Here is a 27,428-nt window from a genome sequence, read left to right as displayed (position 1 = left end):
GCCTCCCAAGCACTGGGATTACAGGCGCGCCACCACATCCGGCTCAATTTATTCTTTATCCACATGCATTTATTTCTGGCCACAGCTACAAACCGTGTTTGGGACAAGGCAGATCTGAGTACAGCCAGGACCACACTGTGCTTGTGGGGAGGCAGGGGGTCGAGCGGGGTGGGGAGCGGGCTGCCTCAGGGGCTGAGGTGGGACAGGACCTCAGGTAGGTGTGGGCCCCTGAGCCGGTGGCCGCCCGGCACTGCGCACACCGCAGGCCGTCCGTGTCCCTGGCCGGGCGGACGGGCCTCCCGGGCTCTCGTAGCAGGGGTGATTGCGGTCTTTGCTGCTTATTTTAAGAATGACAAACACTGGTGGCTTTGGAGAGGGCCGAGGGTGGGGGCGCTGCTCAAGGCCTCGGCTCCCCACGTCCACGCATGAGACCCACAGCCGTCATATTACTATTCTACGCCAATTTTCATTTTGAATGAGCCAGAGGAAAGCAAAGATAGGCCTGGGGGTGGGGGAGCAGGAGGAGAGGAGGGAGGGGAGGGGAGCTGGGCAGGGGGCTGCTGTCTCCCAGGCTCACACCCACACCCACTTTATTTATTCATTTTTTTGCAGTCCCGGGAATGGAACCCAGGGACATTCTACCTCTGAGCTACACCCCAAGCCCTAGTTTTTATTCTTTATATTTTGAAACAGGGCCTCACTGAGTTGCAGAGGGCCTCACTAAGTAGCTGAGGCTGTCCTCGAACCGCGGTCCTCTGGTCTCAGCCTCCCGAATGCTGGGATCACAAGCGTGCGCCGCCACGCCCGGCTCACACCTGCTTTAAATTCAGAGAAGGAGCAGCTTGCTGAGTCACGCTGAGGGTGGCACAGAGAAACAGAAAGCAGGAGGGGAGGGAGCAGAGGGTGGCCAGGGGCCGCAGTGCATGCTGGGCTCTGGGTTGGGGCTTGGTTTTCTCTCTGTAGAATGGTCACGGCACTCAGGACATGAGTTGACGGGGTTGGGGGGCTAAGGAGATAATGCGGGCGAACTATTGGCTTGGCTCCCCAGGGCCAAGCCAGGAGTTTGGGCTTGGTCCTGGGGAGAGGAGTAACCAGGCCCAGTGGAGAGTTGGGGGTCTGGCTGGGCTGACCGGGGTTCATAGGACGCGCTGGGCTGGTGTTGGCCGGTGAGGAGGTTGGTGGGGGCGGGGGTAGGACTGAGGGGTCAGGCTGCACCTGCCCTGGGCATCCAGCTCTCTGGGGCTCCTGAGCCAGCTGGGAGAGGCGCCTGGCAGCTGCTGGGCAGCCTTGGTCAAGTGAGCGTCCCTCCTGGGTCCTGGTTTAGGTCAGAAAGGAGCTGTCCACACCGGGTAGTCCCTTCCTGCCCCTAGGGGTGTTTGGGAATATGTAGGGTACTATTTTGATTTATTAGTGGGGGGGATGGAACCCACGGACTCTGTCCCTGAGCTACACCCCTAGCCACTTAAAATTTTTTTAAATTTATTTTTTATTTTTATTTTTTTGTGGTACCAGGGATGGGGCCCAGGAGCATTGTACCTCTGAGCTATACCCCCAGCCCTATTTTTTAGTCTTTTTATTATTATTATTTTTTGAAACAGGGTCTCACTGAGTTGCATAGTTCCTTGCTAAGTAGCTGAGGCTGTCTGCGAACCGCAGTCCTCCGGTCTCCACTTCCCAAAGGCTGGGATTACAAGTGTGCGCCACCAGGCCCCGCTTCTTCTTTTTTTTTTTTTTTAATTTTGAAAACATGGTCTTGCTGAATTGCTGAGGGTCTCTGTAAATTGCTGAGACTGGCCTTGAACCTGCGATCCTCCTGTCTCAGCCTCCTGAGCACTGAGATTGAGCCTGGCTTGTGGGGCACCTTGCGTGATCGCAGCGTGGGCCCTTATTAATATTTAGCGCCCGGATTTCCAGGATGTCCTTTGTGATGCCAGGCAGGAAAGTCCCACACTAGGCAAACCTGTGCCGCCAGAATGCTGAGAACACAGCAGATGCTGCCGATCTGATCCCTCGGCAGCTCAGCAGGAAGGATGGTGACCTCCCTGCCCGGACCCTGCTTCTCTACGCCCAGGTCTGGCCCAGTCGGCCCCAGCTTTGGGCTCCAGGACTCTACGCCCCTGGGCTGCGGGAGCCCAGGGCAGTTCTGGAGGGAGAGTGATCCTTCTCTAGCTCAAAGCTCAGGTCTGTGCCTGAGCGCCCGACACTGTTCTTTGAGCAGCTACTGACCCAAGTCCCAGGCAGCCAGCCAGGGTGGGGCCGACTGTGGGAGGGGGGCCCCTGGCCTTAGACTGTGGGAGGGGGGCCCCTGGCCACCCAGGGCCGATGGGTGGAGCCCGCCCACCACCGGAGGCTTGGTCCTCCATCACTGTGGGAGTCCGCCCAGAAGTGGGGCCTGGCGGCCGAGGGGGTCACCCTGTCCCATGGTGCGGGTTCTGACAGGCCTGGCGCCCGGGGTTGTCTTTGGGCCGCCCCTCGCCCCGCCTGGCCCGAGGAGGAGGGACGAGGCTGCGCAGAGCTCCCTGCAGGCCTCAGTCCGTGGCAGCCTGGCTGCTGCGCAGTCACAGCCCCACAGCTCACTTCTCTGGTCATTTTCCTTCCCCTGGGGAAGTGTGCGCCTAAATATTTCATCCCGCCTGCAGCCGCTGCGCCTCCGGCCAAACCGCAGGCCCGGCAGCCGCCCCTGAGCCCGGCCCGGCCCGCCCGCCTGAGCTCAGGCCTTGCTGGGGCGTGGCGCTGGCCAGGCCATCGTCCCTGTGCCTAGGCACCACGTGGCGCTCTCTGCTGCAGCCCCTGCCGGGTCCTCTCCCAGGGGCCTGGCCGAAGTGGGCAGCGGACATCGCTGGAAATTAGGACCAGTTTGGAATTATTGACCGCGTGCCTCCTGTGTGCCCGGCGTGCTGCCGGCCCGGGGGGTGGGCTGAGGAAGGCACATTCTCCCCTTGGAGGGGCTCCTGCAATCCGCCTTGGCCCTCTCCCTGAGGCAGATGCAGGGCAGACCTGACCACAGCACAGGTAGAGGGTGGGAGGCAGCCGTGGAGGGGTATGGAGAGGGGCAGAGGGGCAGAGGGGCGTGAGAGCCCAGCGGCAGCCATGTGTGGGTTTTTCTTTATCTTTTTTTTTTTTTTTTGGTACTGGGGATGGAACCCAGGGGCATTCTACCTCCAAACTATACCCCAGCCCGATTTTTATTTTTGAAACATGGTCTTTCTAGGTTGATGAGAATCTTACTACTTGCTGAGGCTGGCCTCGAACCTGCGATCCTTTTGTCCCAGCCTCTCAAGTACTGGAATTCCAGGCCTGCTTCACCCCATGTTCTGATTGAGGAGGAGCCAGGGTATCTGCTGGGGAGGAGGTGGAGGCCTCAGGCCCCGGGTTGGGCAGATGGAGAAGCAGGAAGGACGGAGCTGGCTGAGGCTGGTGGTGGAGAACTCTGGTTGGGTTGGAGGCCAAGGTCCTGCTGGGGTGGGGAGGCTGTGAGGCTGAGATGGCGTGGGGTGCACGTGTGCCTGTCTGTGTCTCCCTAGTGTGTCTGTGTGTGGTATATATGTGGCTGCATGTGTTCTCGTGTGGTGTGCACATGTCCGTGCGTGGTGTATGTGGGGTGATGCATGTCTGGGTGTACTCCCATCTCAACTTCTGCCCCCTGGAATCCATTGGTTCCCCCCTTCATTTAGGGGAAGATCGCTCCACCTGAGGGCCTGGTGCCCCTCTGTCGCGCCTCTCTGCGGGGAGCCCTCCCTGCCTGTGGCCCACGACCTCGGTGCGGCGCGCCCCCTCCTGACCTGGCTGTCCTAGGGTTTGCTTAAGAGGATTTTTAAAAAAGGAGAGAAGAGGAGAGGAGGGGAGGGGAGGGAAGGGAGGGAGGGGAGCACCTCTCCTCGGCCCCGCGGCTGAGGGGGAGGGCCGGCCCTGCTGTTCCTGCAGAGAACAGAGAGAGCTGGCGGCTTGCTGTCCTCCCTTGTCCGCAGCCCCATCTGGGGCGCCGTGTGGGGCGGGGCCAGCAGCCTGGGCGCAGGAGACCATCAGGGCCTGGGCAGGAGCAAGGGCTGAGCCAGGGTCCCACTGAGAGCTGTGGATATGCGGCCTGGTCTCCGTGCTGCCAGCAGCCAGGTGTCCCGCCACAGGCCCTGGCCAGGGCAGGAGAGAGGATGAAGGGATTTGAGGAAGCTTTGGGAGAGAGGGAGACAGGGATGCTGAGCTGAGGGCGGCCCTCACCTAGGGCTGGAGGAGCCTCCCTGGGGGCCAGGCCAGGATGGATGCATCCCACCCTTGGGGGCGCCTTTAGGACAGCCTCTGGGGCAGCCTGCGGGGGGCCTCACAGGTCATGGGTGGCAGGTTGGACTTGTGTGGCAGGGCTGGGGGCGTGAGGACGGGAAAGGACCAGGCGTGGTGGGGCTGCCTGCCTGGGGCTGGAGGGAGGAGGTCCAGAATCACACTGTGCGAACCCAGGTCCCTGGAACTGAAGGCCAGGCAGAGATGCCCCAGGCAGGACAGCCCCAGCCAGAGGGGAGCAGGAAACCGCATCTGCTGATCAGCAAACGGTTTCCCATTCCCTGGCCCCAGGCAAGGATGGAGAGGTGCCGCCAGCGGCCTCCCTCACCGGGCTCTGTCCTCAGTGCTCCCACTCTGAGTGGTGCTAACAGCCTGTTCTCACCCAGGGCGCTGGCTGGTGGGCGCAGGGCTCGGTCCCTTCACTGTGTCCCGGGCACCAACCACGCGACCGCTCTCAGTGGACACCGCGGCTCTGGATCCATACTGGGCCTGCGGGAGGGTGGTGTGCCGGGGCCTCGGCTTAGCCCGCAGCGTACCTGCGAGAGCTCCGTCCAGGGCTGTCGTGTGCTGGAGCCGAGGGCCGCTGTCCCCTGGCACTTGTTCTGAGAATCTCGTCCCTCCTGGTCTCGCTTCCCAGCTGTGAGCCTGGGGCTTACTTGTTAACATTTCTATTTTTTTGTTTTTGTTGGTGGTACTGGGGATTGAACCCAGGCACATTTTACCTACCCTCCTCCCCTGCCCAGCCCTGTTTATGTTTTTATTTGGAAACAGGATCTCGTTATCTTGCATAGGGCCTCACGAGGCCGCAGAGGCTAACCTTGAACCTATGATCCTCCTGTCTCAGCCTCCTAAGTACTGGGATTAGAGGTGTGCATAGCTTCAGCTACTTAGTGAGGCTCTCTGTAATTCAGTGAGACCCTGCTTCAAAATAAAGAATAAAAACTAGGGCTGGGGGTGTAGCTTGGAGGTGGAATGCCCCTGGGTTCCATCCCCAGTACCAGAAAAACAAAACAAAACACGAATGTGGGAAACAGGAGCTCTTCTGTACTGCTGATGGGAGGGAGAATCGGCCCAATCACTGTGGAGATCAGTAGGGAGGTTTCCAGAATGAGGAGCCAAACCATCATACCCCCAGCTACACCTCTCATCGGGGTTTTTTTTTCCAAAAAGAATTAAAGTTAGAAACTCTCATGGTACTGATGTAGCCGCGGTTATAGCAGCAGCGTTCACCATAGCCAAATTATGGGACCAACTTTAAAAACTGTCAGAAACCGAGCAGGACGCTTTTCAGATGAATAAAGGAAGGGCCAGGTGTGATGGCACAGGCCTGTAACTCCAGGATTTGGGAGGCTGCGATATGAGGGCCACAGGTTTGAGGCCAGCCTCAGCAACCTAGCGAGACCCTGCCTCAAAGTAGAAACCACCCAGGCCCAGCGTGAGCACCGGAGCCCAGCGGCCCTTTCGGGGACCGCTCCCCTGCACGGGAGCCCTGCTGCCTTTCCCTGGCTCTGCAAAAGCAAATCCATAAATACAAACGTTATGTAGGCTGGGAGTGGAGCGTGGAGGTAGAATGCCCTGCGTTCAGTGTCCAGAACCAGGATGAGTGCGTGAGTGAATGAGAAAGGAAGAATGAGAGCCGGGCGTGCTGTGCGCACCTGTGATCCCAGGACTTGGGAGGCTGAGACAGGAGGGTCGCAGGTTCGAGGACAGCCTCAGAAAGCAGTAGGGCTCTCATCAGCCTAGCGAGATCCTGTTGCCAAATAGGTGAAATGGGGCAGTGGGGGAGCTCACAAGTCCAATCCCCAGTACCACACACACACAAGAGGGAGAATGGATTAATAAATGGACATGTCAGCCGGGCGCGGGGGGCACGCTTGTCATCCCCGCGCTCGGGAGGCCGAGACAGGAGGATCGCACGGGTTCGAAGCCAGCCTCAGCTACTTAGTGAGGCCCTCGGCAACTCAGTGAGACCCTGTTTCCAGATAAAATATAAAATGGGTCTGGGAGTATAGCCCAGAGGTAGAAAGCCCCTGGGTTCTACCCCCAGTACCACCCTAAATAAATAAATAAATAAATGGACATGTTGATCAGGCCCTGCCTGTGGGGAATGAAGATCCATCACGCACAGATCCAATGCAGCTTGCTTTATTTATTTATTTATTTATTATTTATTTTTCGCGGGTCTGGGGATGGAACTCAGGGGCATTCAACCTCCGAGCTACACCCCCTGCCCAGTTTTTTATTCTTTATTTTGAAACCGGGTCTCACTGAGTTGCAGAGGGCCTCACTAAGTCGCTGAGGCTGTCCGCGAACCGCGATCCTCCTGTCTCAGCCTCCCGAATGCCGGGATGACAAGCGTGCCCACCGCACCTGGCTCATATTTATTTATTTACTTAGTGTGTGGCACTGGGGTTTGAACCTAGGGGCGTTCTGCCTCTGGGCTACTACCCCCAACCCTATTTTGTTTTATTTTTTGTGGTGCTAGGATTGAACGTAGGGGCATTCTACCTCTGGCCTATACCCTCAGCCCTCTTTTTTATTCTTTATTTTGAAGCAGGGCCTCACTAAGTAGCTGAGGCTGGCCATGAACCTTTGATCCTCCTGTCTCAGCCTCTCAAGTACTGGGATTACAAGCGTGTGCTGCCACCCCCAGCTCCTGTTTTAGTTTATTAATTTTTTGTGGTACTGGGGATGGAACCCAGGGGCCTTCTGCCACTGGGCTACACTCCCAGACCTATATTTTATATTTAATTTGGAAACAGGGTCTCACTAAGTTGATGAGAGCCTCATTAAGCTGCTGAGGCTGACTTCAAACCTGTGATCCTCCTGTCTCAGCTTCCCAAGTACTGGGTTTACAAGCATGAGCCACCACATCTGGCTTCCTATTTATTTATTTATTTATTTGTTTGTTTGTTTGTGGTACTGGGGATGGAACCCAAGGGCATTCTACCTCTGAGCTAAACCCCAGCCCTATTTTTTAGTCTTTTTATTTTTGAAACTGAATGGCGAAGGGCCTCGCTAAGTAGCTGAGGCTGTGAACCGCGATCCTCCTGTCTCAGCCTCCCAAATGCTGGGATTACAAACGTGTGCCACCATACCCGGCTCCTATTTTATTTTTGAAACGGGGTCTCGCTACCTTGCTGAGGCTGGCCTCGAGCCTGCGGTCCTCCAGTCTCAGCTTCCCCGGTGCCACCACGCCTGGCTCCTCCTAGTTCATCTGCTTTGAAGACGTAAGACCCCGTGTTAATCTTAACTGCGTCACAGCCACTGTGCGCACACCACAGCTTAGCCTCTGCTGTGGACTAGATGTCCCCCGCGGCTCTGCACTCCCCAAAGAGTTCTGACAGACCCAGCAGCTGAGGGCTGGGGCCGAGGACCAGGGAATGCCCCGGGAGATGGACGGTGTGGGAGAGGCCGGGAGGAGCCCGAGAGCCAGAGGCCAGCTCCTCGGCGTCCTGACCCCCGGCGGCTCGGTCCAGCTTCTGTGTGCCCCTGGCGGCCCCGTCCCTCTCTGGCCTCGGCTGTTGGCGTTCCATCCAGCCTGGGCGGGCAGGACACGGAGGGCCCGCAGCCTCCATGTATTAGGCTGTTTTTGGCAAGTGACTGTGGCTTCCCGCCCTGGCCGGGCAAGCAGAGGCCCTGGCGCAGTTGGCCAGGCGGCTGGCACATGGCAGGTGCGTTCTGGCCAGAGGCCGGGAGTCAGGGGCTGGGGAGTGGGTGGCGGGCTCATCAAGAGGGCTGGGACCCGAACAACGGGCCTCTTCGTCCCCACGGCCCTCTGCTTGCCAGGGACGGGCCCGGCTTGCTCTCAGACAGCTCTGCGGGCCTTTGTTTTATCACAGGGACTCAGGGATCCTTAGCATTTGGTAAGACAGCCTGGAGGGCGAGGGTGTGGGGTGCAGAGGGGCTCACAGGGTGCCCCGGGGTGTCAGTCAGGTTCCCAGGCCGTGGCTCTTGGCTGGGCAGGGAGCACTGGATTGTGCAGCCTGGTGTGTGTGCCGTGCATGTGTGTGCCCCGCCTGAGCGGCTGTCTGTGGAAAAGGTCCTGGTGCCAGAAATGCTTCCCTTTAGCCAGGCGTGGTGGCGCACGCTTGTCATCACAGCATTTGGGAGGCTGAGACAGGAGGATCAAGGTTCGAGGACAGCCTCAGCTGCTTAGTGAGGCTTTAATGCAACTCAGTGAGATCCTGTTTCCAAATAAAGAATAAAAAATAGGGCCGATGGTGTAGCTCGGAGGTAGAATGCCACTGGGTTCCATCCCCAGTACCTCAAAAAAAAATGCTTCCCTTTTATTTTTTATTTATTTATTTATTTATTTATTTATTTATTTTGGTGGTACTGGGGTTCCTGGAAGCCCTTCTACCTCCGGGCTACACTCCCAGACCTCTTTTTTTACATTTTATATTTAGAAACAGGGTCTCATAAGCCAGCACGCGCGTGGCTGGCTTCGAACCTGCGCGATCCTCCTGTCTCTGCCTCCCAAGCGCGGGGATTACAAGTGTGCGCCACCACGCCCGGCCTCCCCTTTTATTTTTTATATGGGGGCTTGAACCCAAGAGCGTTCCACCTCTAAACTTCAGTCCTAACCCTTGTTCTTTTGAGGCAGGGTCTCATTAAGTTGCTGAGGGTCTTGGTAAGTTGCGAGGCTGGCCTTGAACTTGCCGTCCTCCGGTCTCAGCCTCCCCAGTAGGATTGCAGGCGTGCACCCCCACACCCAACTGCCCTTTTATTGTGGATGGAGACGGTGGGGGAATCCCTTCCCAGCTGGGGGTGACACGGGAGGGGCCTTCCAGGGCTGGGAGGGGCCGCAGGAGTGGGCCTCTCTGCCTGGGGAAGGCTTCCCCTTGTGCCCACTGGCTGCCTGACCGTGGTTGGGCTGTTCGGCCCCGCTGAGCCTCAGTTTCCAAGATGGGGATGTCAGCGCCTGCCCTAGCCCGGGGCCCGGGAGGTACCAGGCTTGGGTGGGGCTTGTTTCTCCGGGGCCACTCCAGGCCTCTCTGGCTGTGGCGGGACCGTGAGCAGTGGAGGCAGAGGCTGGCCTCTGCCAGGAGCTGTCTTGGAGGCCAGCCTGGTCGGTCCCCTTGGCCCTGGCAGCAGGGCAGAGGCCCCCCGCGGCCCTCGGGTCCTTGTCTCGGGGGCAGGCGCTGCTAGTGGGTACTCACACCGCATGTGTGCATGTTCTGGACCCTGGGGGCTCCTCTGACCCCACACCCAGTCCCTTCCCCACACGACTGGCTGAAAGTGGCCCCGGAGCCAGTGGCCAGAGCGCAAACCCTCGCTCCGTCCCTGACTGTGTTTGTGACCTTGGGGAGCCGCTCTGATGATCTCAGATGAGCCGGTCCTACGTAAGATTTGCAGGCAGTGGTGCCTGCCACCTGCAGAGATGCCCCGTGCCTGCCAGCTTCTTCTTGGAGTCGTGAGAACACCCAGCCCTCCTGGAGCGCGCCGTGGGTGTCTCAGGACCTCGTGACCTCGCCGAGCCGGCCCGGGGCACCTCATACTCTCACTGGTGAGGTTGAGGGTGTGGGACACGCCCTGAGGTGCCAGGGGCGCCAGCACGTGTGTCCTCTGAGAGAAGCCACACCAGAAAAAGACGGAACCTGACAGCTTCTCCCTTCTCCAGACCAGTTAGCTCCGGCCTCCCTCCTTCCGCCTCTCCCTCCCGGAGCCAGGTGGCCGGCTCCCCTCCGGCCAGCCTCTTCCTCTTGTCCATCTGCCTCCCCAGATGGGGGGAGAAATGCCATACTTGGCCCACTTTCTAGCGGGAGAGAAACCATATGGAGGGGTCAGCTGGGGGCTGAGCGCGGCCCGCTGCCATTAGCGCACGCAGCCAGTGCCCTGGGCAGCAGGCTGCTCCCGGTGGCTGGCCTGCTGGTGACTGGAGGGACCACAGCCCGGCCTCAGGGCTCTGGCTCCTCCCTGCCCCTAGATCCTGGAGACCGGGCTCCTTTCTGGTACTCTGGTGCTTGGGTGTCTAGGAGATCCTCGAGGAGCTGCGTGCGAGCGTACGTACGTGCGTCCTATGGCTTCAGGCCCAGCGAGGAGCTGCCCCCCGGCCATTGCTGTCCCCTCTGGGTGCTCACACCTGCCCTGGGAGGCTCAGCTGGGTGTCACAGCTGTGAGCAGCTTCTCTTAGATGGCGCCTCCCTGCCCGTCCCCCAGCGCCCTCCCACCATTTCCCCCTGGGGCTGGGCGGTGGCCCCTGGCCCCCTGCACCGTGGATGTTGTCCACAGCAGCAGGGACCTGGCCAAGGCAGAGGTGGTGGGAGGCGTTGTCTGGCCTGGGAAAGACACTGTTTTGAGGGGACCTGGGGTGGGAGAGGCGAGGTAGAGGGTCTGGATTCTGTAGATGGACCCCACGCGCCGTCCCTGGACCCTGACTACGCAGCAGGGGCTCCGGGAGGCAGAGCGCCGTGGCCGAGGGCTGGCCTCCTAAGGCCCCGCTTTCCCTGGACCCTCGGATGCGGCTTATGACATAAACTGTCCACAAATGCTTTTGTACTGGAAGGTCCGGGGGGATGTGAATGCCTGGCGTTACCGTGTTAATGGGCATTAACTCACTTTATAACCACCCGCTGGGGCCAGTCGTCTTATTATCTGCGTGGAACCTGGCCCGGGGCGGTGCGGCAGTGAGTCTCAGAATAGAGATTTGAACCCAGGCAGTCTGGCTTCCAAGCACAAAGCCCGAGGGCCTCGAGCTGCTGTGGAGGGAAACGGAGCCCAGGGACTTAAGTGACCATGCTGTGGCCTCCTGCTTGGCTTGAGACTTGGGCCCAGGGGTCGAGGGTCAGGCTGGGGACCGCGGGCAGCGTGTATGGAGAATGGGGCTCCCTGCTGACCCCCACTGAGCAGAGACTGTCCCGCAGGGGGCGTGTGCATTGCCCAGTCAGTGAAGATCCCACGGGAGCCCAAGACAGGCGAGTTTGACAAGATCATCCGGCGTCTCCTGGAGACCTCCAACGCCAGGGCGGTCATCATCTTTGCCAACGAGGACGACATCAGGTAACGGTGGGGGCAAGTGCCAGGAGGGGCCTTGTCCTGCTGGAGCCTTCCTAGACGAGCCTGCCCCTCAGGCTGGACACAGCCCGCTGCTAATGGGGCGCTGTTTCTGCACCCATCCTGCCTCCCCCCGCCCCAAGTGTAACTTAATGGGGAGGCTAAGCTTCTGGCTTGAGACCAGACCCACCTAGATTTTTTCTTTTTTCTTTTTGCAGAACTGAGGGTTGAACCCAGGGGCATTCTACCTCCAGGTGACATTCCCAGCCCTATTTTTTATTTTTAATTTTGAAACAGGGTTTCACTGAATTGGGGAGGGCCTCACTAAGTAGCTGAGGCTGTTGGCGAACTGTGGTCCTCCTGTCTCATCCTCCCAAGGACTGGGATAACAAGCATGGGCCACCATGGCTGCATGGAACCTGTTCTTTCAAACCTTTTCTTCCCCTTTTGGTATAGATCTCATGCTGATCTCCTGCTGAGCCAGGCGTGGTGGTGCACGCCTGTAATCCCAGTACTGGGGAGGCTGAGATAGGGGAGGTCTCAGCCTCAGCAGCAGAGCAAGACTCTTGGCAACCTAGGGAGACCCTGTTTCAAAATAAAAAATTAAATAGGGCCAGGGGGTGTGGAGCTCAGAGGTCAAATGTTCCTGGGTTCAATTCCCAGTAACAACAACAACAACAATAGCGCGCGCGCGCGCACACACACACACACACACACACACACACACACAACCCCATGCCAGACTCTTGATTTGCAGTGACGTAGGTAACCCCTCAGGGACACTTCCGGGTCACTGGAAGGATGGAGGGGGGTGACCTGGGTGATCAGAGAGGCCCGAAACCAGGAAAGACCAGCTCTGATGGGGCTTCTCAGGCGGGGAGAGGCGGCAGGACGGGTCCTCAGGGCTCACTGTGTACCCCAAGCGTGAGCAGAGGCAGCTCCTGACCCCTTACGGCATACAGGCCCTCCATTCTGCCTCCAGATGATCCAGGTTGCGGGCATCTGCCTCGGGGCCCCTCTGAGCCGCGCGTCCCTGGTCCCTGCTCCCACTCCCGTTCCCTGGGCAAAGCCGGGCACCCCTCACTCCCCGCGCCCACCCAGCTTTGCACCGCCTTAGGCCTGCTGCTCTCGGGACACTTCAGCTCAGATGGGCCCCATGCGGGGGAGGACGACGGGGAGGAAGGCTGCAGTGTGGGCTGCGGGCAGTGTGCTGGGGGGCAGGGTCCTTTCTGGAAATCCACATGCATTTTCAGAAGCAAAGAGAAGTAAAAATAAACCCAGGTGACTTTGTGGGGATGTGGGGGCGGGAGCCTGGTTCTGTGGGCCAGCCGGATGCAGGTGGTATTAGCAGGTTGTGGGTGCTGGGAGCAGCCCGCCGTCCATTAGTGGATGCCGAGGTGGGGCTGCCAGGAGAGGGAGCAGAAGTGTGTGTGTGTGTGTGTGTGTGTGTGTGTGTGTGTGTGTGTGTAGAAGCTGGGGAGGGCAAGGAGGGCGGGTGGGCAGGATGGGCCAGGGGCAGCTCCGGGGCAGCCTCTGGGCACCAGCCCCGGCTCCTCCTGCCCCAGCTGGCCGCCCCCTGCACAAGCCAGTACCACCTGCACCCTGGCCCTGGAGGACAGGGCGGGGAGGGCATCCCTCCCCCCCCCCCCAGGAGCCAGGCTGAGGGAGTCCTGAAGCACAGACAGGGCACCCTGGGTGCTCCTTGGCCCCACGCTGGCCCACAGCCCCTGGTTTAGTGAAGACCACTGTCCAGGAGGCCTGGGGGGTGGTGGTGGTGGCACTGCCTGTAATCTCAGTGCTTGGGAGGCTGAGACAGGAGGATTGCAGGTTGGAAGCTGGCCTCAGCCTTAGACTCTGTTTCAAAATAAAAACAGAAAGAGGGCTGGGGGTAGAATGGCCATGGGTCCAGTCCCCATTACCTCTCCAATCAGAAGCACGAGGGGAGGTGAGCATCTGGCGACCCGGGCCCCTGTTCCAAGCTGGACAGGACGTGGGAGCTCTTGGAAGGACCTGGATTTGGGCGGGGGTGGTGGTGGAGAGGACACTGCTGCGGGGTGCCATGCACGGTGGGGACCACGCAGAGTGGGCGCACAGGTGTTGGTGAGGGGCATCAGCGTGGGTACGGCATCGTGCCTGGAAGCTTGGCTCACGTGTGAGAGAGGACGGGGCTGTGATGGATTCTGGGGCCTGAATCAGATGCAGGGCAGGGGAGACAGGTGTGGTGCCCCGAGGGGCGTGTGGGCCCGGGAACCGCGCTGGCTGGTGTGGGTCAGGCGGAGGCTGGGAGGCGGGTGTCCGCAGGCGCGGCTAGACACGGGGGCCTGGTGTGTGTTCCCGCAGGCGCGTCCTGGAGGCGGCGCGCAGGGCCAACCAGACGGGCCACTTCTTCTGGATGGGCTCCGACAGCTGGGGTTCCAAGAGCACGCCAGTGCTGCGCCTGGAGGAGGTGGCCGAGGGCGCCGTCACCATCCTCCCCAAGAGGGTGTCTGTACGAGGTAGGCGTGGCCGGCGGGACCCCATCAGCGCACCCCAGGCTGTCGACCCCTCCTGGAGCCTTTCCTGGCCGCCGCCTTGGTCTGCAGTCTCTCGTGTCTGGGGCGAGGGCTGTGGGCCGGGAGGCCTCTCCGTCCACACTCCACACAGCAGAACTGGAGCGCAGATCCAGGGCCTTTCCTCTCTGCACACACTTGTGGGCGTGGGAGGTGCGGCACGCATTCCCCTTCACCCCGTATCATCCCACCCGTCTCCCATCTGGGACCCAAGAGGCGAGAGTCGTCTGCTAGAAGAGGGGGCGCAGCGCCCCCGGCCGGCTGTGCGAGAGGGCGCCGAGCGTGCCCAGCCTCTTGGGTCTCGGATGGCAGATCTAGCTCTGCCCCGCGCCCCTGCCTCTGGTGTGAAACCCACTGTCACCGTGGGTAGGGACAAACCATGGTTGGAAGCTTGCAAGGCGCCCGGCGTGGGGTTCCCACTAATGGCCTGGGTTGGCGGGGCCTCTCGGTCTCGCGGTGGGAGGCAGGCCCCCTGGGCCATTCCTTTTCTGTCCTCTGTTGAGAGGCCAGCGTTGATGGAGGCCTGCGAAGGACACATGCCAAGGTCACGGCCGTGTCCTCTCTTCACCCTGGGGCAGAGTGGAAGTTTCCACACCTCCATCTTCACCCCAAGCCACAGTGATAATAGCTTGGCTTATTGGTGCCTACAGATGCCAAGCCACCTCTTGGGGTCTCCCCAGCAGGCCTAGACGAACCCCACCCACATTTAGTCAAGGGACACCCCTGCAGGGCGGGCAGAGCTAAGGTGTGGACCCAGGACATGCCGGAGCAGGACCTTTCCCTCTGGAACATCAGAGAAAGCTTTGAACCGGCTGTTGGTTTTGCCCCAGGGGATACGTGTCCATGCCGGGAGATGTTTTGGTTGTCACAGCTAGGGGGCAAGGGTGCCCGCGTCCCCCAGTGTCCTTCAGTGCACAGGGCAGCCCCCCAGAAGGAAGGATGACCCCACCCTGCAGAGGCAGAGAAGCCCGGCTGTGCCAGGTCGTCCTCCCTCAGCCCAGCAGTGCTCCGCAGCGCTGGCACCCCGTGGTGCCCACCTAGCCGTCTGTGGACAGGGTGCTCAGCACTCCTGGGCGCCCTTGAGCTTTGGGCCGTCCCACACAGCTCACTCCCAGCCCAGGGGCGAGGAGGGACAGAGGGGCTTCCGTTGGTGGCCGGTGCCGGGGACGCTTGGCCCAGAAGGGGGAGGGTCCAGGCCCGTCCGCAGGACCCCTCTGGCCAGGCCTCATCCTGAGGTCTCATCCCGGGGCCCCAGGCGGCTCCTTCCCCACGAGGCCGGCTGTTCCTTAGCACGCCCGTGACTCAGGGCCGGGACGTCCTCGCCACGACTAGCCCCGGCCCAGTCCAGCTCGTTCCGAGTAAATGAGCGCGCCCGAGCGCCCGGTGGAGGGTGCGCCCTCTCCCTCGGGTGGGGAAAGCGGCCGGAGGGCGGGCGCGGCCCTGACACCCGGATCCCCCCAGGCTTCGACCGCTACTTCTCCAGCCGCACGCTGGACAACAACCGGCGCAACATCTGGTTTGCCGAGTTCTGGGAGGACAACTTCCACTGCAAGCTGAGCCGCCATGCGCTCAAGAAGGGCAGCCACCTCAAGAAGTGCACCAGTGAGCATGCGCGACGCGGAGCTGGGGTGGGCGGGGCGTGAGAGGGCGGGGCCTGGGCGGGGCCTGGAATATGGGCCCTGAACCCCAGTAATTCTAGGGCAGAAGCTTAGAGGAGAGCAGAGAAGGGAGATAGATAGATAGATAGATAGATAGATAGATAGAGAGCGAGCTCGGCTCTGGGCAGTCTCCTGGGCAGGAGGTGGCTGGTGCCTGGGGGCGGAGTTAGCAGCCCAGGGGTGGAGTTGGGCATGTGGGGCGGGGCCTCAGCCAGTTAGGGTGCTGGGCAGAGAGGCCTGGAGGTGGGAGGGCCTAGGGTCTTAGAAACCACTGTGCCCTCTTGGGGTGTAAGTCAGCGCCTCTGGGTTCATCTGCACCTCCCTAGAGCTGGCCCACAGGACTGCACTGACCCCACCTGTCCCACGTGCAATCGTGACACACAGCGGTCTGGACTCTACAGAAACCACTCTTCACTCCTCGGGTCCCCTCCCTCAGTCACTCACAAACACGACTTGTCTCTCAGGACTGCCCGGCCCTGTCCTAAGGATCGTGGAGATAGCGCAGGAAAGAGTCAGGGTTCTCCTGGAGTTTTTATTCTAATGGAGAGACAGATGATAAACAAGATAAATAAATTATAGACTATGTCAGAAGGGAAATGTGCAGTAGACACAAGATAGGAAAAAGTGGGAGCGCGTGGGTGCGGGGAGCCGTGCTCGGAGGCGGCCAGGGAGCCCTCTGGCGGGGACCGCGCCCACAGAGAAAGAGGAGCCCCGCCAGGGGGACAGCGACCGTCCGTTTTGCAGGTGGGATCCTGGAGGCCCCAGGAGGTAGCGGAGCGACCCGGGGTCCCAGCTGCAGGCGGAGTGGGATCTGAGGCTGAGCTCCAGGCCCTGTGGTGTGCTATGTAGATACACTGGGTGGGCCTTGTGGGCTCGCGGGGCAGCTAGCCTGGGGAGGGCCACCTGGACAAATGAGCTCCATCCATGCAGCCCCAGGTGCCTTGAGCACAGGCAGCCCGTCCTTGACAGACGGTGGGAGGAGGGAGCTGGCCAGGTGGGCGCGGGGTGGGGAATGGGGTGGAGCCCCGCAGGGCTCCGGCCACCGGACTGGTATCTCCTGGGGACAACACGCACACGGCAGGGCCCGCCGTGCCTGGTGTGCAGTGTGTGTGGGTGTATGCGTGTGCACATGCGTGTGTGTGTAACTGCATATGTGCATGCTTAAGCGAGAAGGGACGCGTGCGTGCCTGTTATGGAGGCCTGTACGCTCCTGGGTGAGAGGATGACCCCTGAAGACCACTGTTATTACGCACCGGCTGCACTCCAGATCCCTCACGGACGCCATCTCGTTCAACTTTCATAACGGTAGAAGCCTTACGAGGCTGCTCTTGTAGATGAGGAAGCGGGGAGTCGGAGAGGCCGAGTGTCAGTCTCCACTCCAGAGGCGGGGGAAGCACATTAAGCCTGGCACGGGGCGGAGGCCGCCTGGCGGGTGGCCGTGCTCCCCTCACTCCTGTTCTGGTGTAATCATTGAGAGCGCCCCCTTTTATTTTCAAAAGCGATCCGAGCTGGTGTGGGGGGGATGGAGCAGGGGAGGGCGGCCCTGGGGGCGGGAGGGACACTAGAGCCTCCCGACCAGAGCCTAGGCCGTGCAGCCGGGATCCGGCAGTCTGAAGTCAGCCTGTTTTGTCTAGGGGCGGGAGGAGAGAAGGCCTTGGTCAGCCCGTAGGCTCTGTCCAGGCTCCAGACCCCGGGGCCCCGTCCGCGGCCCTCTGCAGCAGCCCTATGTCAGACTGGTCGGGAGGGAGGAGACCAGAGTAGGTTGCTGAGGCCGGCCAGGCCGTGAACCTGTGACCCTCCCGTCTCAGCCTCCCGAGTACTAGGACTGCAGGCGTGTGCCCCCACGCCCTGACATCCCAGAGCAGGGTTCTGCAGAGAACCGTGCGGCCAGCCGGAGGTGCGCTGTGGCCTCTTGGGCTCTGCTCGCTCGGCTGTGAATGGGATTGGTGGTGAGCCGGCCCAGGGTGCCTCCGGAAGGAAGGGGGGCGCTAATGGAGGCGCACTCCGAGCTGGAACCGGGTGGCTCTGCAGCCTGACTGCATTAGAATCACCTGGGGAGCTCTTAAAACCATCAAGCTCCCATGCAACCGGACACGCCTTGGGGGCGGGGCCTGGGCGGGGTTTTGCTCCTAGTGTTTTTTTCTTTCTTTCTTTTTATTTTATCTTTTTTTGCAGTACTGGGAATGGAACCCAGGGGCCTTCTACCTCCGAGCTACACCCTCAGCCCTATTTTTTTTTTCTTTATTTTGAAACAGGGTCTCACTGAGTTGCAAAGGGCCTCGCTAAGTAGCTGAGGCTGGCCACGAACCACAATTCTCCTGTCTCAGCCTCTCAAATGCTGGGGTTACAAGCGTGCGCCACCATGTCCAGCATTTTTTTTTTTCTTTTCTGTACTGGGTATTGAACCCTGGGCATTTTGCCTCTGAGCTGCACCTCTAGCCCTTTTTATTTTATTTTTTTGTGAAACAGGGTGCCTGCGTCACTGCACCTAGCTTCTCTAGATCATTTTAATGCATATGTGGGGCTGGATCCCTGACCCCCAAGCTTTATGGAATCATCTGAGGTACACCTCTCTCTCTCTCTCTCTCTCTCTCTCTCTCTCTCTCTCTCTCTCTTTGTCTTTGGTACTGGGGATTGATCCCAGGGACATTCTACCTCTGAACTACACCTCTAGCCCTTTTTATTTGAAACAGGCTCTTGCTAAATTGCTGAGTCTAGGGGCTGGGCGTGGTGGCGCACACTTGTAATCCCAGCATTTGGGAGGCTGAGACAGGAGGATTATGGTTCATGGCCAGCCTCAGCTACTTAGTGAGGCCCTTTGCAACTTAGTGAGACCCTGTTTCAAAAAAAAAGAATAAAAAATAGGGCTGGGGGTGTAGCTTGAAGGTAGAATGCCCCTGGGTTCTATCCCCAGTGCTGCAAATAAATAAATAACTTGCTGAGGCTGGCCTCCAACCCACCAGCCTTCTGTCTCAGCCACCATACCCAGCTCTGACCTTTAAGGATACCGATCCCCAGCTCTCACCCCTGGACATCTTGACTTAATTCGTACCGGGTGCATCCAAACTCCAGGACTTTACAAAAGTGCCCGGGGGTCCTGCAGTGTAGCAAGCCTGGACTTGAGTGGTAGGAGAGAGGACGGGCAGACGAGGACGTTTGGACGGCTGTGGGCAGGAGCAACAGACGCACTGGGCAGCTGGCCAGGTCCTTCCTGTGCCCAGGCTCAGGGCCTCCAGCGGCCCCGCACCAGAGGCACGCCGGCCCATCTCTGGGCAGGCGAGGCAGGCGCCCTGGGGAGGAGTGTGGGTGAGCTGGGGCCTGGCAGACGCCGGGTGCTGGGCTGGGGCACTGAGGAGGGTCCGGGCAGGCCCTAATGGCCTGAGAGCTCTGCCTCCTCCCTGCTGTGTGACTTTGAGCTGGGTGTTTAAGTTCTCTGAGTGTCAGGTGCTCACTGCCCGCCTCCCCGGCAGTTGTGAGGTTCAAGCCGGTGAAGAGGTGGGCTGGGGGGTGGGGGGTGGTCGTCCTTGCTGCAGAGAGGAAGCGGCAGAAGTGGGATTTGGACAGGTGAGCGCCTGGGCCAGGCATGCTGTGCCAGGCCCGCCTATGTGGTGCAGAATCCCAGTGGAGAGGGTGCCATCTGGAGGGTGGCCGTGTAGACTGTCACGGGGTGGCACCCGCTGGACAGAGGGGAACTGAGGTACCTTCCCCATCACAGTGCTGGCCTGCTCGGGACATTCCAGCCATTGAGTGGACTCCTCACCTGCTGGGGGGCTGCCCACTCTGCTCCCCTCCCTGCCGGCCCTGCCCGAGACCACCTCTGGCGGGGCCACGTGCGTCTTTCTTTCTTTCTCTCTCTCTCTTTCTTTCTTTCTTTCTTTCTTTCTTTCTTTCTTTCTTTCTTTCTTTCTTTCTTTCTTTCTTTCCTGAGGAATTGAATCTAGGTGCATTATACCTCTGAGCTACATCCCAGCCCTTTTTATTTTGATACAAGGTTGTGCTAAGTTGCCTAGGCTAGCCTTGAACCTGTGATCTTTCTGTCTCAGCCTGCCGAGTCCTGGGATTGCAGGCGTGCTCCCTCACGCCGGGATCTGTGTCAGTGACCTTCCGAGAGGGTGGGTGGGCCCGTGTGTGTCCTGCAGTCTCAACACACGGGAAGAGGCCATCATCCCTAGGGGCTGCCTCAGTTGACCTCTCTGGGCCAGGGCGGGAAAGAGTCAGCTTGTTTGGGATGGAGGAGGGCAGGGACAACCCTGGCCCTAGGCATGTTACTGTTGTGAGCACCAGAGTCTGCCCCCGTCCCCCCAGGCTCTAAGGACAGGGATGGAGGAGCCCTCTGTCACCCACTGGGGCTGTACTCACTCGCCGGTGAGCGGTTGGGCTGAGCCCGGAGGACACCGGGCCGGGGTACCTCAGCCTCCCAGTGGTGGCGGGGATGGGCTAGGAGGAGCTATGGATGACCCAGCTGGAGCCTGGTGGTGCAGGAGCGGGCAGGGCGACACTGGCGCACACATTCCCTTGAAGACAAGGCTCCAGCCGTGTGACCTTGGGCGGGTGACCTGTCTGTAAGGGGGTCCTGCCACCCCTGCCCAGCCCCCAGGGCCCCTCGTGGCTTCCCAGGGACGGGGAGGTGCTAATCTGCAGGATGCACCTGCCGAGGCCAGGACCACCCACACCTGCGAGACCGAGACCGGGGTCACTGTGAGGGGCGCCCCGCCCTGCCAGGCCCCGGGGAGGGAGCGCGTCTCCCTCCTCCTCTCCCAGCAGAGCCGGGTTTGGGAATTAAAGTCATAAACAAGGCAGATGTGGCATCCGTCTTTTTGACAGCGCTGCCAGCCAGGTGATGGCTGAGCGGAGGAAGGCCGGGTTTATGAGGAGACAGGGAAAAATCCACCGCCTGCTGCTCCCCGAGGCAGGGCGCTCGGGGAGGGCAGACAGTGCGGGATGGCTGGGGATGTGCCAGCGGGTGCCAGTCACCCGGCCCGTGCTAACAGCATAATAACCACAGTAATAAAAATGGGAGGGTGCACACGGCCGATATTGATATAGCACTTATTAATTGTCAAGCTCTGGCCTGGGGTTTTGCATTTTATCTTTGCGGCAACCCATTTCACAGATAAGGAAACCGAGACACAGAAAGGTTAGGGATCTGCCCACGTGGTGGTAGGCACTGTGGACAGAAACAGCCGAGAACAAAGAAACCCAGGAAATGGAAATGGCGCGAATACAGAGACACATCCCTAACTGTCCTCCTGCCTCCCAGCCAAGGACGTCACTAAACTTGGTCCGACTCCAAGCCCACAAGTCGGCAGTATACACGACTGCTTCTGTCGGCTCCCCCCAACCCTGGGGAAAGCCCCAGGTCTGTGAGGAGGCGGCTTCTGGCGCCCGTGGGCGCTCCCCAGTCACGCGCTCCCCCAGGCTTTACCCAGTGAAGCCTGTTCTGCTGAAGCCTGTTCCTGCTGCCGAGCGGTGTCCCTTTGTCCCTGTATTTTTTTTTTTTTTTTTTGCAGGTCTGGGGATGTAATCCAGGGGCATTTGACCTCCGAGCTACACCCCCTGCCCTATTTTTTATTCTTTATTTTGAAACCGGGTCTCACTGAGTTGCGGAGGGCCTCACTAAGTAGCTGAGGCTGTCCGCGAACCGCGATCCTCCGGTCTCAGCCTCCCGAGTGCTGGGGTTACAAGCGTGCCCACCACGCCCGGCTTGTCCCTGTATTTTTTAACAGTACGTAGTTGTGCTGGGACTTGAACCTGGGTCCGCAGGCTCCAGAGATGTCCTGCCTCAAGCCTCTCTGCGTCCCTTTGCGAGATCTTTCCACTTCTACATCATCCCCAAAGGAATCGGGCAGCCTGCCTTTGGGGGAAGGAAGGGAGGCCAGGGTTTGGGAACACCTACTGTGCGCTAGTTGTGCACGCGTTCGAGGGGCTCACGGTGGCTGAGTCCATCAGGCGCACAGTGCCTCGAGGACCCGGGCCCGCCCTTCAATGCCACTTTTCATACACTTGTTCAACCAAGAAAACAACCAGCACTTATTAAGAGGCTGACTGTGAGCCGGGCGCGGTGGGCGCGCTCGTCATCCCAGCACTTGGGAGGCTGAGACGGGAGGATGGCGGTTCGCGGTCGGCCTCAGCTTCTTAGTGAGGCCCTCTGCAACTCACTGAGACCCGGTTTCAAAATAAAGAATAATGCCGGCACAAGATTTGTGGATTTGCATGTAAACGCAGGTTTACCGTGTTGATGCGCATGGCCACACTCCTGCAGGTGTGTACACAGGTGCTGTGAGTGCTCCCCGGCCCCCAGTGCTCCTTACCCTTTGGTGCTCCCCAGATGGGCAGCTCTGAGGCACACCCACACGGTCTCCCGGAGGCCCCCAGTGGGACCGACCTGGCCTGGTTTTATCTGCCTCCCTTCCCAAGTACAACACCTGCCTCGTCATCCTTGCCAGGACCTGCTCGTGGGTGGCGCTGAATGACTCCGTTGGCCCTGGGCCCTGTTCACCACATTGGCATCTATGTGTGTACACGGATACTTGTGTCTGGGTGTGTTTGCGTGTACAGACTTCTGTAGGTGCACACAGGTTTGTGCATTTGCTGCTGCACACATGTGGAAGTGGAAATGTGTGTGTGTGTGTGTGTGTGTGTGTGTGTGTGTGCGCGTGCGCGTTGGGGGGGCCGTTGTGTGCACCCTGACTCCAGGAAGCTGCTTCAGGACTGCGTCTGCGCGTGTACGCGGGTGGATCGTGCCTGGGCGGCGCATTGTGGAGAGGTGGGGGGACAAGAGGACTCTGATTATTTCAACCTTGAAAACTCATTTCAATTACAATTTACAACCTGCAGACAAAGGCTGCAGTCACCGTAGTAACCACAGCTCCAGGCTTTGACGGAGAAAATCCTCCCCCGATGGGTCCCGGGCTGGCTGTCACCCGTGGCAGCGCCAAACGCATCTCTGCCTCACTGTGCCCCGGGACACAATTAGGACATCTTCAAACTGTTGCTGCTGTCGCCGTGCTGTGTGCCTGGGATTTACCTCCTAGCTCTCCTCTCAGACATGCGAGCCTCTTCCCGGAGCCGCCTGCCCGGGCTGGGGTCCCACCTGCCCGCCACGGGGGATATCGTGAGCCCCTTCCCTCCACTGCCGCCTGCCTCCCCTAGACCTGCGGACAGGGAGCCCATCACCTCTAGAAGGCTGGCCGGAAAATGGGGGCAGGGACCCAGGGAGCAGGGGCAAGTCCCCTGTGAAGGCTGCTAGAACCGGCCCCTGCTGGTGGGCAAGTCTGTAACCCCAGTACTTGGGAAGTTGAGACAGAAGGATCACAGGTTCAAGGCCAGTCTCAGCAGCCTATTGAGACCTTATTTCAAAGTGACAAATAAAAAAGGGTTGGGAATTTGACTTGGAGGTAAAATGTCCCTCCCAGTACCAGGAAAAAAAAAAAAAAAAAAGAAAGAAAGAAAGAAAAAGAAAAAAGAAAGGAAAGAAAAAAGAAAAAGAGATAGAAGATGATGGATTGCCTGGTTTGAGTTCAAATCCTTTGGCCTAAGTGCACATTTTGTCTGTCCCTGTGAAGTCCTGTGGGCGCGGGGGGGGGGGGGGTCCCGGGCCAGGAGTCTGAGGCTGGGACTTGAGGCGGCATGAGTGCTCTGTGTTTGTGTTGCGTTGAGGTGTGTGTGTGTGTGTGCGCGTGTGTCTGTGGGGGCGTGCTCGTGCCTGGTGCACCCCAGGTGTCTCATCTGTAACTGGGGTGATTTGAGACAGTCGAGGTGGAGGCATGCTAAGAAGTCTCTAGAAGCCTCCAGCTGGCACCCCAGACCAGGTCGGATCCTCAGGAGGGCGGGGTGCCAGGCTGCCGAGGGCCCGGGCCCAGCCCTCCCACGGGAGCCACCACGGTGCGGGAGGGCTTCCTCGGGAAGGACGCTCCTATGGGCGCCCACACTACGGCACAGCCCTGGTGGTTCTGTGAGCCCAGCCGGAGGCCGGAGTGCCCAGGATCGGTGCCTGGTCAGGACCCTCGGGGGAGACCCCGGGCACCAGGGAGCAGAGGCAGAATGGGTGGGGGAATGGGTCTCACCAGCAGGGCAGCCGGCTTGGACACCAGCATGGACGCTTGGGAGAGAGCCGCCTCCTCTCCCCTCTATCCCTGCTTAATAATTTATCTCATCCAGATGAGTTGAGGTGCTGCAGAGCTGCAGAAAATCGTGTGCTAGGCGTGGGGCTGGACTGCGGGAACGGGGTGGGCTTCGGGTGCTGTGCTGGGCCCTGGCCGCAGCAAGGACTTCCCGGGGGGCACCTCTCTCCCGCTGTCCTCTGGGGACAGGCCTGTTCCTTCTCTTTTTCTCCAGGCTCTGGGAACCTTGTGATCAGAGGCCTGGGACTAGACAGCAGGGTGGCGAAGCTGGAGGGTTTGCGTTTCACCCTGGGCTGTGTGTGCCTTGACCTAGAAGGAGCGTAGCCAGGAGCGCAGCCTATTAGCAGAACCAGCAGCATCCGTCCCACCCGAGGCCTCAGGTCAAAGGCCCCGGGGCGCTGGGGCGGGCTCTGGCAGCAGGAGTGCCCCTCCTGTCCCTCGGAGGCCCAGCCCTCTGGCCTCGGCCCCTGGGCTTCCCTCTCCAGACCTTAGTTTTCTTACATTTGAAATGTCATTGGAGCAGACGTCCCCTCTGGCCAGGCCATGACTCCTCACATCCCTGGTTTTGACATATGCCCGCCAGTCTGTGACTCGCTATCCAGACTTGGCCAAGGATGGTGGGCTCCTGGCTGGCACAGTCCACTGAGTGGCCAGCTCCGTAGAGGGGTGACCCACGCCACAGCCCAGCCAACCCACATCCTGGGGTCTCGGCGACAACTGTCCTCCCTGGTGAAGGGTCAGGCGGGGAGATCCCCGGGTCGGCCTCTGGGGTGTCCAGGTCAGGGGATGGACACAGCCATCTCTGGCATTCCCAGCCCCACGTGGTCCCACACGGGGGCTCAGGCCCATGGGGCTGGGCGCACGCGCGACCCCCTCACCCACATTTGCTGGGGAGCTGGCTCAGAGGTGCGGCCCGAGCCCCCCAGCGGGGGCTTCTTAGTTTATTTTTTAAGAGGGTCTTTTGTTTTTGTATTTTTGGACTGGGGATCTAACACAGGGCGGTGCACTTGCCAGGCACGTGCTTTGCCACTGAGCCACATCCCAGCCCAAGCAGGGTCTTCTAAGGGCCGCTTTCTTCTGCCTTGGAGAGGAGCTGTGAGCCGTGGCGTGTGCAGAGGCTGTGGCCGGGAGGGAGACCGGGCTCATCTCCGGTGTCCTCACCCCGAGGCCCCTGGCGGGCATAGTGCCTAGGCTCGGGCCCGCCTACTGTGTCCGGACCCTGCTCTGCACCTGCCCGCGGCGTTTCTCAGCGTCACCATCTCTATAACAGGTGGCCGCTCAGTCCCTGCCCCAGTGGCCAGAAGCTGGTGAGTTAAAATTCCTAAAGAGAGCTGGGCGTGGTGGCGCACGCTTGTAATCCCAGTACTTGGAAGGCTGAGACAGGAGGATCGCAGGTTCTAAGCCAGCCTTGTCAGCTCAGTGGGGCTCTCAGCAGTTTAGTGAGACCCTGTTTCCAAATAAAATATAAAATAGGTCTGGAGGTGTAGCATGGAGGTAGAAAACCCCTGGGTTCCATCCCCAGAACCACTAAATAAATAAATAAATAAATAAAATTCCTAAAGAAGTTGGGTGTGGTGGCTTATCCCTGCCGCCCCAGTATTTGGGAGTCTGAGACAGGAGGATTGCAGGTTTGAGGTCATTATGTAAACTTGGTGAGACTCTGTCTCAAAATAAAACGGGAGCTGGGTGTGGTGGTGCGCGCTTGTAATCCCAGCATTCGGGAGGCTGAGACTGGAGGATCGTGGTTCATGGCCAGCCTCAGCTACTTAGTGAGGCCCTCCGCAACTCAGTGAGACCCTGTTTCATAAATAAAGAATAAAAAATAGGGCTGGGGTATAGCTTGGAGGTAGAATGCCCCTGGGCTCCATCCCCAGTACCTCAAAAAATTAATAAATTTTAAAAACTGAAATAAAATGGGGCTGGAGGTATAGCTCAGAGGCAGAACACCCATGGGTTCAACTCCCAGAGCCACACACACCCAGCTTGCACACTCCTGGCATACAGCAGGTGCTCACTAGGGGCTGGGAGCCACGGTTGCTTATTATCACCCTCACAGTGGGCCCTGGCCAGAGTGACCTCCTCCTCCAGGAAGATGTCCTGGGTTGCTCCAGCCCAGGGACCTCAGAAGTCCCCGCTGACACCACAAGCAGAATGAGAAGGGGTGGCCACCCACCCTGCGGCAGGCGTTTTCTGCACCTTGCCTCTTTGGGGGGATTAGTTAGGGCCCCTGCCCCCTGACCTCTGTCACCTCAGGCTGCAGAGGCCTCTGGGGGCCCAGGAGCTTGCACGGGGCCAGCGAGCCAGGGTGGGGTGGACACTGAGGGGAGCGGTGGCCGGGAGGTCAGACCCCCGGGCTCTGGTCAGCCGCCGTGGTTAGCGCTGAGAATGAAGGTCCTGCCATCCTGGCTGTGGGCGCAGGTTGTTATGAGGTGGGAGGCGGGGTCGGGGATAACGGTGACGGGTCCTGAAGGTGATCTGAGACCGGCCTCTCGGCGACTCTGTGCCTCGGTTTACCCACCTCATCCTAGAGTGAGGTTGGCACCCTCGGGTGGGGTGACTGTCTGCCATGGGGGCATCAGCGGTCTCTCTGGCCCCCTTGGGGTGTCCCCAGGCATCTCCTGGGGTGGTGGACCAAGCCCTGGGCTCGGGCCGGGAGCCCCAGGTGTGCAGGAGCTGGGTGTCCCGCGCCTCCGAGCACAGGGGTGAGGTCCTCACGGGCGCCCCGCCTGCTGTCCCGCCGCAGACCGGGAGCGCATCGGGCAGGACTCGTCCTACGAGCAGGAGGGCAAGGTGCAGTTCGTGATCGACGCCGTGTACGCCATGGGCCACGCCCTGCACGCCATGCACCGGGACCTGTGTCCCGGCCGCGTGGGGCTCTGCCCTCGCATGGACCCTGTGGACGGCACGCAGCTGCTCAAGTACATCCGCAGCGTCAACTTCTCAGGTGGGGCGTGGGGCGGGCCGGCCCACCCGGGGGAGGAGTCCTGGGGCGCTGGGGTCTTTCCAGACATCCCCGAGGGGTGAGAACCCCAAGATGTCCATCCCCCACGACGTCTCTGCCCTGAGCCCATGTCCTCCTGCCTCCGGGTAAAGACTCAGCATAGACCTCCCGACAGGCATTGCAGGAAACCCGGTGACCTTCAACGAGAACGGAGACGCGCCGGGGCGCTACGACATCTACCAGTACCAGCTGCACAACGGCTCCGCTGAGTACAGGGTCATCGGTTCCTGGACTGACCACCTGCACCTCAGAGTAAGCGGGAGAGGGAGGCCCGCAGGGACGGAGAGCGGGTGTCCACCCCAGCCCCGGCCCCTCCCAGACCTCCGAGGCCCTGGGCCCCACCCCCAAACCCAAGTGGCCAGGGGCTTGGCACGTTTGTGAAGCGGGTGAGGAGGGACAGAGGATCCTCTTCAGGTGGAGCATGCAGGTGAGCTGGAGGGTTTCTGGTGCTGGCCGTGGCGAGGGGGCCGTTCGAGTGTCCCTGGCCGTTCAACATCAGAAGGCGGCCATTTTTCTGGGTGCTCCTAGCCACACTTCCAGCTCACAGACTGTCTCCGGGATGTGGTGGCTTTCCCTGGAGCCTTTGGTGTCCCCGGCTGGGAAATCAAGGTGCACCTGGGGGGAGAGAGGACTTGTCCCTACTCCCAAGGGAAACACCTGTGGCCTCGGCCTATGTCCCGCGAGGGGGCGGGACGGGTGGTGGTCATGGGGTGTGGGGTGACACTTTAGCTGCCAGAGGCAGGACACCAGGCCCCCAGGGAGAGCTGCGTCTCCTGGAATGTTCCAGTAGGGAGTCCCTTGAGCCAGTCAAAGCCCTGTCCACCATGAT

The 27,428-nt window shown here is 60.0% G+C and overlaps 1 protein-coding gene across 4 annotated transcripts in view; it reads left to right on the top strand.

The window, feature by feature from the left end:
* The window catches only part of GRM4 (glutamate metabotropic receptor 4), a gene marked incomplete at both ends in the record, with an annotated part of 81,082 nt that overhangs the window by 35,380 nt on the left and 18,274 nt on the right, over window positions 1-27,428 (top strand). For 2 of the 4 annotated variants that reach the window (XM_080710946.1, XM_080710944.1), the window contains 5 exons: window positions 11,139-11,274; window positions 13,609-13,763; window positions 15,279-15,419; window positions 26,342-26,542; window positions 26,715-26,851. In XM_080710946.1, the coding sequence (XP_080567072.1) occupies window positions 11,139-11,274; window positions 13,609-13,763; window positions 15,279-15,419; window positions 26,342-26,542; window positions 26,715-26,851 (770 nt within the window). Of the gene's footprint in view, window positions 1-11,138; window positions 11,275-13,608; window positions 13,764-15,278; window positions 15,420-26,341; window positions 26,550-26,697; window positions 26,852-27,428 lie in introns of all 4 variants that reach the window. The other 2 variants (XM_080710943.1, XM_080710945.1) reach the window with 2 other exon arrangements.

The sequence above is a fragment of the Muscardinus avellanarius genome (assembly GCF_963383645.1).
Source record: "Muscardinus avellanarius genome assembly, chromosome: 14".
Lineage (NCBI taxonomy): Eukaryota > Metazoa > Chordata > Mammalia > Rodentia > Gliridae > Muscardinus > Muscardinus avellanarius.
Note: the sequence above shows the minus strand (reverse complement) of the source record. Positions and strands in the feature narration are given on the sequence as shown.